Here is a 16613-nt window from a genome sequence, read left to right as displayed (position 1 = left end):
AAAGCCTGATTACTCCTCTCAATTATCCCAATCTTACTTTGAGAAATTCACATATTTGAGAAGTGCTTATTTCCAAATTACACTGAGATGAGCAAGAGGATAAGTCACAGAAATTACTAAATGAAAACCCAACCCTTTTATATAATACATGCAACCCAACCAATTTAGTACAACAAAATCTGTACGCATTTGAAATATCATGAAAATAGTGTCTTTAATATACAGTTTATATACTTACAATACGCAGTTTAAATTTGTTCATATACATTACAGGGACATTTATTTGCACCTGGTTTAAATAACAATCTGCCTCCAGCCTTTTACACAAAAGCCCAAAACTGCACAGAATTCCACAAAACCCATGCTTCGTTTTATAACGGAAATGTACTAAGCAAAAGTTTTGGGGCTTTTTCTTTTTTTTTTTTTCCCCAAGTGTTACTTTTTTGACATACCCAAAGTGAATCTAAAGAGCTAAGAACAAACATATTTTTAATACAATTCAGAAGATTGTCCAAGTCAAGAGAATCACTCTGCAGATTTTCACACTGAAAATTTGGTTATTACACACAAAAATTGTGAATTCTGAATAACTCCTGGATTATCAGGAGTTTAAGACATAACAAAACGGAGAGTCATTTATTGCTAGGTCTCAACAAGGGGCCTGCATTTCCCCACTGCCCTGCCATTCATATAAATAAAAAGGACAATCCCTCTTGCTTATTAGGATTTCATTTGTCCCCTCGGGTTTGCATACAGGAATGCTGCAATTTCAGAGCATCAGAAAAAGGAGCCAGGAGAGCTGGGCTAAGCTGTAGCCCTCTCACAGGGCTGGTGTCTGGCTGCTAAGTACCGTGGTGTGAGCCCCTGCCTGGCCTGCAGGCAGGACTTGGCTGGCCTGTGTTACAGGCAGGCAACCCACTGGGAAGCACACAGGAAGCTGGTGCCAGCACAGTTTGTTTTGTGGGGGGACAACCAAGAAGTTGATTCGAGATGAAAACATAAGAGAAAACAACTATTTATGGACAGGTTTGAAACACGGCGCATTTTCAGGCAGCTTTGCTGTTTACGCTGTTTCTCTTGAAGCTGCCGTTAAGGAACAAAATTCTTTCAAGTGGCAAGTAAACCTGTTCTATTAGAAAATACACAGTAAATTCTAACCCTTGCTTCTAGCTGAAAAGAACACTTCAAAATGTATTTCCCTTCTAATTTTGGATGGACCAAATGTTTTCCGTCTAAGTTTCTAGCCGTAGGCAATTTTTACAATACGGCAAGAACAAGAATGCAAATACGCACTTTGAGCTGCTGTCAACACAGCTTTGGTTAGCCAGGCAGGCAGCAAGACAAAGAATCATCATCCTGGGCACAAGGAGCACTTGAAAGAAACTAGCATTTCTCCTCAAGTTTCCTCTCCATCCCTTCCCTGCCCAGTTCGGTGCAAACCTCCAGGAAAGCCTCCATGCCAGAATCCAGCTTTCACTGAAGGCAGCATCAGTCCTTGCGCCAAGACACGACAGTTGCATAGAAAGGATGTGGTTCCTGGTGCAGGACAGAGAGACAGCTCCATACAGAACAACATGACGTGTTTTTTGCTACCAAACCCCCCAGACAAACAAAAACCCCAAGGATAGCACACAGCTCAGACACCGATAACCAAGCAAGCACCAGAGGCCTTACATTTATTTAATCTGAGGAAAGAAATGCAAGGTTAGGACTGGCCTATTTTAGTGGACTGCCTTGAAAATGTACAAGATTTTAGGCCCACTCTGGCACAATGCTCAATGATTACAGCTCTCAGGCCCCAAAGACAATCAACACAACTCCCATCAACATGGCTGGACTCCACTACTGTCCAAAAACAGATTGGTCTTCCCCACTGCTGACCTCTGTGCTGTGCTTGGGAGTTGCCATAACCTGGCTACCTATTGGAAGATACCCCTTTCCATAACCTAGGATGCAAAGCTGAGCCACAACACTTCACACACCCAGTTGGCTCATCACTCTGCTGATTTCACCAGAGCAGACACTTCAGTGCAGCTTGTGTATCACAGCAGGCAGACTGACACCGGGGCCACATAATTCACAGAACACAAATGTTAGGAACACCTAAATCCCCAAAAATGGCTTGGAAAGTGAAGGCGATGAGTGGCTTAAGGGCAAAAGAAAAAGTTAAATGCTAATACATTATGCATCAAAGTAAGTAAGCAGTGCCAAGCAGAATGAGACAACTGGAAGGCCATCAATAGCAAGTCTGCAGTTAGAGGTTTTAGCTGTACTTTGGCACACAGGCTCAGCTTCTGCAATCAATGCACATTTCTAGGCCTTTCTGTGAGCCAGTTCTATTTTGGTTTATGCACATGGGATGTTATTGCAGCACGGTCATGAATGCAAATTCCACCAGTCTCTTTGCAAGAATAACCACTTGAAGCAGGTAAGCAGAGATAATAGAATAGGTATGAATCCACAGTCAAGGAAAACTACTTTCTCAGGGATCTTAATATTCTGGGGGGTGTTAGCAATATTTAATGTTAATATTACCAAGACTGCAATATTTTCTTTTTTTTTTTTTTTTGAGATATTATGGGGTCTTTTACCTAGAATTAACAAGCTGAGCAAAACAATGGCAAGTACCTGATATTAAAGATTTGGCCCTTTCATATTTGAACACTCATTGAACACTCAGAGAGATTTAAAAGGCAGTTGGTTTCAACTTGCATGTGGTCTACCAACAAGCATACACATCTGAACAGTATCTGAATTTGCTCTAGTCTTATTTGAAGCGAAAATATTTTAGAATGCTAATTAAAAAGCATTTGGAGAAAGCTATTGATCTGTTGCTTAAAGTCAATACACTACGAAAAACAAGATTATAAACTCTTGGGGGTTTTTCTATTGGGATATTTGTTGGCTCTATAGTACCCACAACAACTGGGCTTTGCTTTCTAGTTATGAACTGGTGGTTTGCATTACTGGAAGACAAATAATGCATTTTGGCTTCGGCATGGCGACATGACATGAAATGTGTCCCAACAACAGAAAGCTCTATTTGCTAATAAATTCTTTTTAATGAGTCAATCTGGTTGAGAAAACAGGCAACTCTAGCATGTTTGTCTCTGCTCTGTATTTTCTCTTGCTGCTCCCAACTACATGCCCTACCAATGGAGATATTTTTTAATACCTCAAAAAGGTAAGCAAGGCAGTGATGGTGTTCTCTTGGCCAGGGCTCTGCTCAGCTGGAAGTGAAGGCAAAGTTGCTCTAACATTCCTAGCTCTGATCACCTGAGGATCCTGGGCACGTGCACTGAGGAGGAAGGGATAACACAGACTGTTTCCTGAGGACCTCCACAAATCCAGTATATAAAGGCAGGGGGATCCTGGGGTTATTTAGACACATTTCAGAGAGCTCTATCAACTACAAGAAATCCACAAAGGATGATCAAAAGTTAATCCTACTCCTAGCCTTTTGAGCAGTTAAATTTGAGAGGTCTCCAGGGGCAGACTAATTTCCACCTACCATCTCTGTGCTCCCTTTTAACTGCTGCTTCCATGTGACACGCACTGCAGTGAGTTTTTGCAGCTGGGCAACTGAATTAGCACATCCTTTGATGCTACAGCCCCTCCCACTTTGACACCCACATCCTCCTGGCCCACTGCAAACAAGACAGGTGAACTGAGAAGATCACAAGCATTTCCTGTGGCATGGCCCAAAACCTCCCTCAGCCCATTCTCAGCAGCATGCCATGCTCTGTTTCCGATCCCTCCCACCTTGCCAGCGCTTTATTTCAAAGGCACGACACAGGAGCACTGTCACCTTCCCACACAGGTCTGACCGCAGCACGAGGAGAGCAGACCAAGCGCATTTTCAGACAACCAGAACAGCAGCAGAAGAAACACAAGGAGTTGTTACCTTTCACCACAGCATGGCTCCTGCAAGGGCTGTGCTAGCAGGCTGCTGCAGCAGGCAGGATCTGCTGAGAAAAGAGCCTGTGCACTGAATTGCTTTTCCCATGAGAAAGCTGCACGACCAGAAGTCATGCTATTTACTCCAGTCATCCGACTACAAAAGCAACTTTTGAAATCTACAGGTCATAAACTTTTAATTGGCCAGGGCAGAGTGGCTCAGTAGAAAATCCCCCTTCTCCCTCCCCTCTGGGCAACGAGCTAAGCTTGACTCTTGGTTTAAAAACATTTAACTCTTTTTTGCTCAAAGAAACATGGAAAATGCATCCACGTTACAGATAGTCAGGAAGATACTGTTAATAAAAATAATGCTGCAAGAATAGTGTATTAGTGGCACTTCACAGCAATTCTTAACATTTTCAGATGTAGTGTCAAAACCAATGCTTTTGTATATCTGCAAGTCACAGCATGTTGCCAAATATTATGTGAACAGAAATAATCCCATAAGAAATATATTTTTTTGCAGTTAACACAAAACTGTAAACTGGATTGGTTGTGTGTCTTTCAGCATCAAATTGTTCAGAAATAAATACGACTAAGTCTTAACAGACTATGGAGTCAAAGTTCCCTTAGTGTCCTGTTTTTAGCAGCTGTTGAATGTTCAGGGATGCACAAAGGCACACCTCTGCAGATTCTCTACCTTTATTATTGACATAGAAAAAAAAAGTCCATTCACCACTGAAAAATGTTTATCTGCATAGTAAGAATTTTTCTACTACTATTTACAAGAAGGATTTTTAGTGCAAAAAACCAGGAAGTGATGTATTAGCTCAAATGTATCAAGTGCAGTTTCACTAAAAACTAGCCAGCATCACATCTTGGGCCGCCAGCCATTAATGAACTGTAATATTTTCTTAACCTGCAATTTGCTTAGCTTGAAGTCTTCTGATAGGATTTCTTCTGTTAGCTGAACCAGTAAATTGCCATCAATCTTCTCTGTGACAAAAAATGATATGACATCTTCTGACAGACCAATAAACCTCAACGATTTAGACACTTCCTCTATCGAGAGTCCCGAAAGGTCTGTGGGCGGCTGCCAGGGAGAGCCATCCCCACAAGACCTTGGTGCTAACTGGAGGTGGAGGGGAGATGAGAAGGGGTAAGACACAGAGAACGTTTCCTGCATGCCCTTTTTAGCCAGATACTGATCTTCCAAGACAACTGGAGAGCCAGCTTTTGATTCCTCCTCAGCACCATCTATTTTCAGGGGCAAGGGACACATGTCTGTAACTGTCTTATCTTCGCTTGACTTCGGTGCCCGAGGAGGTAAGGCAGGACACGAATGGCTCTGCTTTGTGTTGCTGACTCCCAGAGTTTTCTCATCAGTGCAGTCTAGAGAGTAACTTGCTGATTTTGGACAGCTGGAGATGGTGTTTGTGAACTCTGTTGGAGTCAGTGGGGAGTACCCAGTCGGGAGCTCACATCCATCGAAGTCAAAAGTCAAAGGTGCTGGACAGTTTCTCTTTGGCGTACCTGGAGTCTTCTGTCTGGGGTAACTGTAGCTCCTGCTTGGATCAAGCAGGAAATCACTCCTATTCAAGCCTTCAGCAGTTCCTGAAAAATGGTTTGGCCAAGATAACCTTGAAGGCAGAGCTTCAGCTGAGGGGCTTCCCAAAGGCATTGTGCTCTCAGGCTCTTTGGATTCAGTTTTCATCATGTTACATGGGTAGCAGGAAACAGGTGTGCTCTCAGTCGGGTTGGTGCTGTCGCTCTCTGTGACATTACTTAAGGAACAAAGAAGAAAGGATGTTGTTAGTAAGAAAAAAATTGGCATTTCAATAAACTCATAAATCATCTGATAGAAGGTGACCATCAGTGTTTTCCTCCAGCAGAACTTTTCACATTTGAATTAACATGTTTGAATTATGTATTGACAGATCCTTTACCCCTCCTACAAGTCTGACAAGATGGTGATATACCCAAAGGCCCCATGTCTTGTTTTTTCAAGCTCATAGAAAAGTTGATGCCTCAATTCAGTTCTGTGCCATCTCACAAAGTTTTTCACTGTTGAATTCCTGAGGGATACCACCATGGATAAGAAACAGTCTCACATACACTAGAGAGATGTTCTAATCCAGCACTTTTCTATAAATATACCACAGATGTGTCATGGTATGCAAAAGCTCATATGAGGGCAGGTCACCACTGCCCTAGGCCATGTGAACCAGTGCAGAGCACAGAGCAGACATGGCTAAAGAAAGAGTTTTAGCTGGAAGGGTAAGCAGACCTGGCTGGACTTGCTGAAGGATCAGGCTTTAAGCTTACCCAGTGTAACTTGCTAGTGCATCTAGATCTCTAAAAAGCTTTGATGTTAAACACTTGCTCTTCAAAAGCACCTTAAGAAGGTTACCCTGGATCCACTTTCAGGTGGTGAACTAAGCTCAGCCTGTCCAAGGGATCTGATGGTTTAAATCCAGGTGTTCCCAAGAGATGGAGATGACAACAAAAGCACACAACCTGTTATCAAAAGCAAATGTTCGCTGATTTTATGCCACCTTCTAAAAGAAAATCTGAAAGATTGTGCTGGTCTTTGGAATTTTGGCCAACTAAACCAGAACACTGGAAAAACAATTAGCAGACTTATAAAATCCTTACTCAACACAACAGACAGAAACCAACAGCTGAAAAAAATTGTTTTAATGACTTGCCTCTCTCTCTTGAAAACTAACTACTCAAGTAAAAACTCAGTAGTCACCCCATGACAGCTCAGTGAACACTGCTTGAGAATGGAGCAAGCTATCAAAATGGATCAATGGAGCTATCAAAAAACCAGCACAGTTTTCAATGGATTGACACAAAATTACTTCCATGTGCTTACAGTGGATCAGAGAGGCCAATTTGGACTTGCCCAGATCAAATACAAAGTGCAGATGTGTAAAAACAGTCCTAATCTACATCACTGGAAAATATCTGTCCCAACAAATGCAGTTTCCCTCTTTCTAACCATCTCTCAGTCTCCATGCTGTGCCTTCCAAACTTTTCTTTTGTTTATGTCACTAATACAAGTCTGACAGGTAAAGCAGCTGGATGTTTTCAATATGAGACATGGAGTTTTGCCCCCTCAACAGGGATACACCATCAACTAGTTATTTCTGGTTGCTTAAAGGCCAACTGGTGTATTGCACACAGTGCAAATAATTTTTTATAAACCAAGCCATCAAGCTGAGACAATAGTCAGTGAGGTGTTGTAAACAACCAACAATGCAGAGCAATTAACTTGATTGATCCCGTTTCTGTTCTCTAATTCCATAGTAGAACTGGAACATTTATTGAGTTCAAAGATTAATGGAATTTCCGAAAACATTTTAACATTTTCGAAGTGGTTCCTTATTTGGTCTCCACTAAAATGAACTGCCTGGGACTCAGTGTGAAAGGATGCAGGACAAGCCTCAAATACAGCTGAAGTCAGGTATCAGACATTTTTAGACCAGATAAGGAGAAATTATACTGACTTTGTTTCTGCTTAAAATACTGTCTGCAACCCTTCACGATCCAGAAAACAAGTTCATTGATAAAAATGGCAAAGCAATTTGGTTACTCTGCACTATGGCAATTTTTCTGGTAGCTACCTCTGCAGCACCAGGTCAACTCTACTAAAATGGAGACACCTGGTCTGGACCCAGCTGGAGATTAATTTCATGCAAATACTGTGAAAATCAAGGCAAATCATAGAATCACAGAATTATTTAGGTTGGAAAAGACCTCTAAGATCATCAATCCAACCATTAATCCAGCACTGCCAAGTCCACAGTAAACCAGGTCCCCAGGTGACACATCTACACTTTTTTTGAACACTTCCAGGCATAGTGACTCCAACACTTCCCTGAGCAGCCTGTTCTAATGCTTGACAGCTCTTTCCATGAAGAATTTTTTCCTAATATCCAATCTAAACCTCCCCTGGTGCAACTTGAGGCCTTTTCTTCTCATTCTATTGCTTGTTAGCTGGGAGAAAAGACTGACCCCCATCTCACTGTAACTTTTTGCATTCCTGAGAAACTTCATTTCTGTTTTCTTAGTTTTCTCCCTAGTTTTTGGAAGGCAGATGTATTCTTAGCTACAAAGAGAGAAAGCAGCATTTGGTGGGCCCCTAAAGCTGGGAGGTCTTGTGCTCAGCCTCCTGTGGAGTAGACCTTGACAGAACTACCCAACAGGCTTTCATAAAATAAGCAAGCAGCCTTGATTTAGAGTGATCATTGCCAGATCCACAACACTAAGCTGCAAATGTGCAGTACGACTTAGCAAGGCAATTTCAGCTTAAGTTATTACACCAACTGCATCCAGGCCAAAATTAATTCAGTGATATTTTGGTTGAATTTAGAATATCCCCACAGGTTGCAGTGTGTCATTGAAGGGGTACCAAAAATAATGGCAAGAAGACATCCAAGGCAAAAAGGAGGTGAGGCTTCAGAAGGTGAATATACTTTCTGAAGCTGAAGGAAAGACACAAGAAAAGCTATGCAGCCACATAATTCAGAATTTACTGTCAACTTTCAGCTAGCCTGGGTGGGTTATCTGGATTGTGGGTTGGGTTTGTGCTGAAGTGTGTTTGATGTGGAAGCTGTCTGGCCCCCCTCTGCTACACCTCACTTAGCACTCAGTGGTGTCTGCTGCTCTTTCTGTCCTCCATCACATCCGCCCCGTAGGTGTCCATACAGTTAGCACAACACATTTCTGGATTACCACACTCTTTTTGTGTCCCTGATTATCAGAGCTGGCTGCATTGCATGCAGCACTGAAATCCCACCCAAAAACTAGCATTGAGGTGGTCTGGTTTGAAGATTCAAGCCTTTCAAGAAACATGGAGAACTACACATGATCTCTTAACTAGACAGCCTATGTCACCTAAGAGTGATATTACCTCTAGCAATGCATGCAGGTGTTTAATATAAACTGCTATGTCCTATCCAGTAAAATATAGTTTCTGCTGGAGCTTTCCTTCTTTTTGAATCTTTAACAACAACTTGACAGGTTAGCCCCTTTTCCTGCAAGCCTGAGACCGCACTGTGCCTCAGAAACAAGTGCCTTCCAAAAGAACAGTGCTGAATTTAACTTCCTCAGAGAGTGCTAGCACGGTGCCTCTGCAGCTCAAACACATACATGTTGTGCAGTCCTGAAGAGTAGTAGGACAGAGTGGGGCTGGGAGAGCGGGTCTGCTGTCGAGCGGGCTTCACTGTGCGGGGAGGGATGGAAGGACTGGTGGAGGACGGCTTTGAACTCCGTGGTGGCACCGGGGGAGCGTTGAGGAGCCTGCATTCCTCTTTTACCTGTACAAAAGAAGAACATGTAAGCAAGCAGCAAGAAAATCTGGGCAACAGGAGCCTCAACCAGATGAAGCGCATCTGGTTCTGCCCTATTCTTTGAAAGGAAATAATTAAAAAGGGAGGAGAAGGGAGAAATGAAAAAAGTATTTACATTTGCAACAGTACATATCTGTCAAGGAAGTCCAAAGAACACTTTGCCACTGGTAGAACTACCAGGAATCTTTTTTAGGGCACATTTCAGCAGTTTGATAGCCACTCCTTTAAAAAGTAGCAGCAATGAAACTATGTAAAAGAACCTTCCAGTAACGCAGAAAATCAGACAGACTGTTCCTGATATTATAGATTCCGTAAGGAGCAATTCATTACACCTAGACTTTATTACTGTTGTTTACTTAGATGTAATAAACCAAGCTTATGTAATGAAAAGATCTCAACAGACTTTGATGTTTCCTGACTTGCTTCACCAGTGATAGTCAGTTGTCCAACTCTAAGATGATTCCCAGCCTCCCACCCTCAGGAATAGTACATTCATCTCATATTTACCAGCTTCTGGATTCAAACTAGGAGCTTCAGTCCATCTGTAGCTGCCAAAGCAGTGCAGGATAAGGCTGTCCAAAATGTACAAGTGGAAAGGCGTACACCCAGCCTACAGGTCTGCTCTGTGCAGCCAGACAACCTCACAGCTTAAAACACACAGCTGTAGCACTGATCACCTGAAATTTACTGTGGTGTGCCTGTGTAGGAGCAAAATGTCAGGACTCATCCCCATAAAAAATATGATGGAATGAAGGACTTTATCTCATCAGGACATATTTGGGAGAGCAACTTTATTTAGCAGGGCTAGAGGTGAGAAGGCTGCTGAGAATTCGGCTGCCAGGCAGGATTTTTAATGATTCATCACCTGCCCCTGGGCAGGAGGAGACCTCTATGTTCTCCTTGTCTGAAACAGTTTTAGATGCATCATAAAAAGGAAATTATTTTTGTGTTTGAAAGCTGAAGTTTATTTTTAAATTTTACAACACTGCAGAACTAAAAGTTATCTTAGCAGTTCTGCAACACATAATTAGCAATTAAAGTGATTTAATTTATTTAAAAACAAAATAAATGTGGAACCTTTTGCAATCCGCTTCAGTGCTTTCAAAATGCAACAACATATTTAGTACTTCAGTGAAATGGAAAACTGGGGACTAGGACATTGTAGTACATTTTTTCCCTAATTCAAAACAAGTCAAAATTACAGGAAATGCCCGTCAGCATAAAACACTGAAATAAATCTTGTTCTAAGGGATCTTATTTGCTCTTTCAAGGAAAGGGGAAAAAAAATGAATCAATTTTATTCATGTTTGTTATTGAATTCAGGCATAAAATTCTTCAACCATTTTAATATTGTGCCCTAAGGACCCCTGAAGACTCCTTCTCCCCCCCAAGTCAGAATAGGCAAAGTTAATAGTGAATGCTATTGAATATATATCCATGGGGTTCGAGAGACCATTCAGGGGAGCTCTTGGAGCACAGCAGATGGTCAAAGGCTTAAAGCTTTTCTTTCCTGGAAGACTGAGGAATCCAAAGGCTCTGGCATAACAAACTACGCCAAACTCCCTTGCTTGACCCGGATTGCAGATCAGAATGAAGCCATAAATTATACCTGTTTGCAGTCCCAATTGGTCCCTGTCAAAAAACCACAATTACAGCTGCCAACACAACCCCCAGGAAACCCAGCAGAGGAATAAAAAGGAGAGATTTTGCAGATTAAACTGACAAGAGCAAGGGGAAGCTTCAGGAAAACCATGCTCACTCGGTCCAAGAGAATGGCAATTAAATAAGTGCAGGAGATGAGTGGAACAGCCATGGTGTGACAGGACAATGACCTCGATGGCTACTGCTCTTAGCTGGAAATACTCTTTGCCCTGGAAGCACTAAATGTCACATGGCTGTCAGATACAGATAAAAAACACTTACACTGCACAACCTGAAACTTCTATTCGACATTGAGCTCTCTTATGCTCCAACCCTCCTTCCTGTGACCCAGGAATGGTGTCCTTTTTCCAATGGCATGAGGTGCTATGTTGATTTTAAGACCTCTGCTCCTTTTCTCTGCGGCCAGCCCAAGCCCTGCCAGTAGCACCTGTGCCCTGGGGTGGCACTGCTGAATCTGGGCATCATGGGTGCCCACTGCAGTGACCAGCTCTGGGGCTGCATGGATAAATCTGCCATGTCCCCAGCTTGACTGTGAGTGTAACACAAAGCAGTTCCACGCTCCTCGCCCACAGGAGCCTGAACTTCCGGCACACTCCATTAGGGATGTGCTTTGTATCAATCAGGAAAACAGCTTCTGATGTTATGCAAATTAGTGTTTGGGGAATGAAGAAATTAGTAATTTACAGGCCTTAATTCACAGGTTATTCCCCCCTCCTCCTCCTCCTGCCTTCACACTACTTTGATTTTCTGAAAGGTATTTAGAAAATACACATAATGTATCACAACGCTTCATCCTGCCGGAGAGAAGAAAACCAGAACAGCTTCTGAAATACCCAGATGTCCTTTCCCGTCCTGCAAACAGCTCCTGGACACACATCTTAAATTTAGTGCAAAAATACAACTGCCAGCCAACCTTTACACAGAAATGCTATGGAATATCATTCTAGAGGGAGTGATGACTAAACCGCATGTTCACCAGCAGCTCCTGAGATCTACTTACTCTATAAATACCTACATGGAAACCATGCAAACGTCTCCTCGGCCCCAGCCCACAGATGAATTCTGTAGGTCACTGATACTCACTCCAAAGCTGTTCCAGAAAGCCATAAAAGCAAGTCTAAATTATTATAATCTATGGAAATGTAGGTTTCTAGGTTTTTTTAAATTTTTAATGGGGTTACACCCCCTGCCCACCTCTAAATTCCAGCTAATACCTTTAGCAGAAGTTATTTCTCCAAAATGGCTAGAAAGATGCACTGAAATTGCTGACAGCACACACACATTATCTCAGTAATGTAAGACACACATGACAAAATTGCACACTTTTCAAAATAACTCCAAAGGGCAACATACACATCTATCCCAAGTGTCACCCTGCTGTCCCCAAAAGGGCCTCATGGGGATTCCCCAGGTGTGAGGGTCCTCACTGATGCTGTGCAGGTGCTCCACAGCTCAGGTGTAAGACCCTCATGTCTCAGGCATGACCCAGGCGGTCGGCACCCCCATGCCACGAGGGCTGCAGGGGCAGCCTTCCTCCCCCACCACCATCCCCCAGCACTGCAGCACTCCTCTGGCCCTGTGCAGAAGCAGTTCAGCTCACACAAATCAGCAGGAAACAAATCATTTTCCAGATCCAGACCTGGCTGCGTGCCCAGGCACAGGAGTGCCAGAGCCAGCACAAAAGGGAAGCCAGGATGATGTGTCTGGGAAAGGAGGAGGAGGAGGAGGTGGAGGAGGGTGGGACCAGCCCCACTCCAGCTAACGCCAGTGTAGGCTGCCAGGGAGCCTCATCTCCATATGGTGCTGCTGGGCACTTGTCCAAGAGTCTGGACAAAGTGTCAGTGCATACCTGACCTCAGAGGCAAGGAAGTGCTCTTGGGTTCCTGCACTTAACACTGCATGTAAACACTTTGCTAAGAAGACATTATGTCTTGCCTTTCCTGGCCACTCCAGCTGCTGCATCTGCTTTTCGGGGAAGTTTTGGCGGCACAGTCCAAGGGCTGTAGTTTGGCATTTTGTGCCTGCCTGGCGTCCTCCTCCCCTCTCCTGGCTGCACCTCCCCAGGCACTGCAGAGCCTGGCCAGGGGCATCCCCACAGAAATCCCCTGCAGGCTGACCCAGCATGAATGAACACATCTTAGCTTTCAACCAGGTTGTGACCTGACTCATGAGGGCAAGGCTACAGCCAACACTACTGGACTGTTAGATGGCAATAGGAAAGGTATGGGACCATCATGTTGTGCTACAGTTTGGTCTCAAATTAATCTCAATTTACAGCCATGCTCTTGAAATCACCATAGGACTTGCAAGTGGAATGGTATTTTTTTAATTCCAGAAAAACCCTTGCAAAACGAATTTGTTAAATAATAATATACACCAAAATTCACGTGATATATGTATCACTGACATTTTGCTAAAGACTCCTAGACACTCTTTCCTGCGGGAATCTTCTTCCTTACTTTTTTTTCCTTCTTCTTAAATAATGCTTCAGACTATGTCAAGAGACCACATAATGAGTGTATTCTCCAGCCAGTCCACATAAGCTCCTGTTGATAAAATACATTTGCATTTTTCCCTCCTAAGTCTCCATGACATTTCAGATTTGGAGAAGTGATTTCTCCCATGAGTTTTCATTAAAAAAACCTTAGGCCAGGAAACATGCTCTGTTTACAACTGAGTCCTCTAGAAGGCTCATTTATCAATTCTGCAGAGTTCCTATTTAAACATATTTTCTTCCAATAAGCAGTACAGAGTGATTAGTTCAGGTCTAGTTTGATAAAGTTTCATTGAGGACAATGACAAAGTATTCTTCAAAATCTGCTATAGGGTCATAATAGAAAGACAATCATTAACAAACACTTCAAATCTGTAAAAATTCTAGCTGTTCTCATTATCAGAGACTGCTAATTGAAGACACACTAAAGCAATCTGAGGCATTTCCAAGTAGGTCATGTCCCATACACTCTGGCCACAGAAGATATGAGAAAACATGGAGGTGACATGGAGAGATGATGTGGAAAGCAAGAGAATGAAGTGACTCAGTAATTCTTAGACCTTGTTTGTGTGAGCAAGAAACCCAAAATAAATATCACCTGAAAGTATCAGGATCAAGCTATTAGATCAGTAATATTAAATATACACCTGTGATTTTTAAGACATGACTTACACACAGCAGGAAACTACCTGAATTGGCACATCTTGCAAAGTTTGACTGTTCCCTTGCCCTGTATGTGCCCTTCCCCCCTCCACCAAATATTCCCTAAAAAGATCTGCGTGCAAACTCTTCACCACCTAAAAAAGGAAACAAACAAACATAAATAACCCCGACTTACTGCTTCTGATTTGGGAGGCACTGGAGGTGGAGGTAGGGAAACATCTGAAGACTTTGTGGTTGTTCCGATAGCTGCAGGCACAGGAAGAGACGCGGTGCCACACTTTGATCGGAAGGATCCTCTGTAGCTGTCACACTTGTTCTTCTCACTCAGCGAGCACGAGAGAGGCTGATCCCCCCCCTTTCCAGACCCTTGGTCCAACCAGAGCTCTTCGTAAGGAAGCTCCGGTTTCGTAGGCAGAAACATCGATTCTTCGCTAACTTCAGGGAAAAGGTAATCGCTGCTGCTGTCCCCGGACTCCTGGTACTGCAGAGCATCGTGAGAGAACAGGGCCCACTCGTTGCACAAGTCCCTGCAGCCGTGGAGGTTCACCTCGCTGTTCCCATGCAGGTTGTTCCCATAGACGCAGACGGAGAGCCGGTGGAAGGACTGCGTGAGCTCGTCCCGCGCGTAGCTGAGCGAGTTGGGCACGTGGCTGTGCCCCGCGCACCGGCTCTTCTTCGGGCTCTTGCACTCGTCGTTCCAGTCAGTCTTCACATCTCGCACGGCACGGGAATACTCGTCTATGTCAAACTGCTCCTGGCAGATATTAAACCAGTGCTGGATGAGGGGCTCGTGCCACAGCTCCCCCTTCACCACGCTATCAGGTAGAATAAATTTTGGAAGCGTCAAGTGCAAGGGAAAATGCATGGGAATGATTTTGTTTCCACGAAGCACGCAACAAACTACCACGGTCTTGGTCTGAATGTTGACAAACTTGTACCTGTGCCCCTCACGGATAAAATGCAGGTCATAAGGGTTTCTTGGTGTAGGACTCGGCACAGTCACGTTAACAGGCAGCCTGGTTTTTTCTACTATATTGCGAATCGTGTGCTCACCTTCTTGCATCTGCACCTCCAGTGGGCTGCGGGTGCTGAACTTGCCCTTACACTGGAAAGGGAGACTGATGCTCTCGTTGGTCCTGTGGTTCATGCAGATGAGGCAGGGCATTTTGCCTCTGCCTAGCTTACTAATTGAATTAAGCTTCCCAATTTTTTTGAAGATGGTGTTGAGCCGTGACTTCTCCTTCGAAGATTTTGCATAAAGGATTTCTGCTTGCCCCATTAAAGTGAGCTCATCCCCAGTACTAAGGGTAATGTTGTAAACTTCAGTGTCTTCATTGCATTCACCTGAAGCTACCTGCAAAATAATAAGAAAAAATTTGATCTTCCCCCAATGAAGACAATACTTCAAATCACATAAAATCTCTTGAGACTGAACTTAAAAGACTATGTATTGGAAAACATTCAAGTAGCTTTATTTGAACAGCTGACCGGTCAAGTGCAAGGTGTTTAAGCTGAAGTAACCTTTTTAAATTGTTCAGCTCATTCCTGCATCTTACTTTAGAGGAAAGAACCACTGGAAACTGCCAAAGAAGGCATGAGAACAACCATAACCATTTTTTAAAGAAAGGGCAAATCCACATATCCCACCAGTTCAAACAGCCACTGGTGTCATACAGCTATGACAGACCATGTCTGGATTCCCTTGGGTATCTTTTCCCACCTTTATTTTTGCTGTTTGTTAGAACTTATTTGCAAGGCTCTTGAGGGAAACAAACGTCTTTCAACATCTTCAGCTCCCTGAGGAGCAGAAAAGGTGATCTCATCATTACAGATGAAGCATATCCCTTTGATATAATTTTTCCAGGCTAGGGGGAATGACAGATGACATCTATTCCGTGAAGGAGAAATCAAGAATATCGGTCTATCCCATATGCCTAACTCCCCCTCCGCTTTGCTCTCCTAGTCATAGACTTCCTTCCTCATTTTTTGATCATAATTGCAATTTAAGAGATTAAACAACATATGCACAGCCATGTGTGAGCATTTCTAGCATGGAAATTGTACCAGGAAAAAACCCCCAACAAAACAGATGTCCAAGGCTCATTTGCTTCTGAAGTTATTTCCTTACGACTGAAATAACTCTTTATAGACAAGATTGCTCTACCTCATATTTGAGTGGTTTAACATGAAAAGCCCTTTTCAGGGACCTAACAGAACCCACCCAATTCTTTGGTAGCAGCAGATCCTACTCATAAATGTAAGTGCACCAGATAAACACTACTGGTCTGTTATAGACCATTTTATTTGAGAAATTGAACGTATTAAAGGAACTGCCAATGAAAACATATGCTAAAATTGTATCTCCCTTCCTCACCTCCAAAACCCCTAAAGACTTCATGGACTTGAGTGAAGTTCAAACTCCAGGCTTCAAACCCTGGTATCATCACATAACTGCATGAAATCAAAGCTGTAACTCCAGTAAATCAATAACTGACAAGGAGAGTGAATAATGCTTCCTCTTGCAAGACATGACCTGCAAT

At 43.2% G+C, this 16613-nt stretch overlaps 1 protein-coding gene across 1 annotated transcript in view; it reads right to left on the bottom strand.

Moving 5' to 3' along the window:
- Positions 1-204: 204 nt before the first annotated feature.
- The window catches only part of GAREM1 (GRB2 associated regulator of MAPK1 subtype 1), a 101930-nt gene continuing 85521 nt past the window's right edge, over positions 205-16613 (bottom strand). The window contains exons 4-6 of the mRNA XM_084215003.1: positions 14249-15427; positions 9055-9221; positions 205-5681 (exon numbers count right to left, since the gene is read on the bottom strand). Coding sequence (XP_084071129.1) covers positions 4769-5681; positions 9055-9221; positions 14249-15427 — 2259 coding nt within the window. The 3' untranslated portion in view covers positions 205-4768. The remainder of the gene's footprint in view (positions 5682-9054; positions 9222-14248; positions 15428-16613) is intronic.

Source organism: Fringilla coelebs, assembly GCF_963513975.1.
Source record: "Fringilla coelebs genome assembly, chromosome: 1".
Classification (NCBI taxonomy): domain Eukaryota; kingdom Metazoa; phylum Chordata; class Aves; order Passeriformes; family Fringillidae; genus Fringilla; species Fringilla coelebs.
The sequence above is the reverse complement of the archived record's forward strand: the minus strand, read 5'-3'. Positions and strand labels throughout refer to the sequence as shown.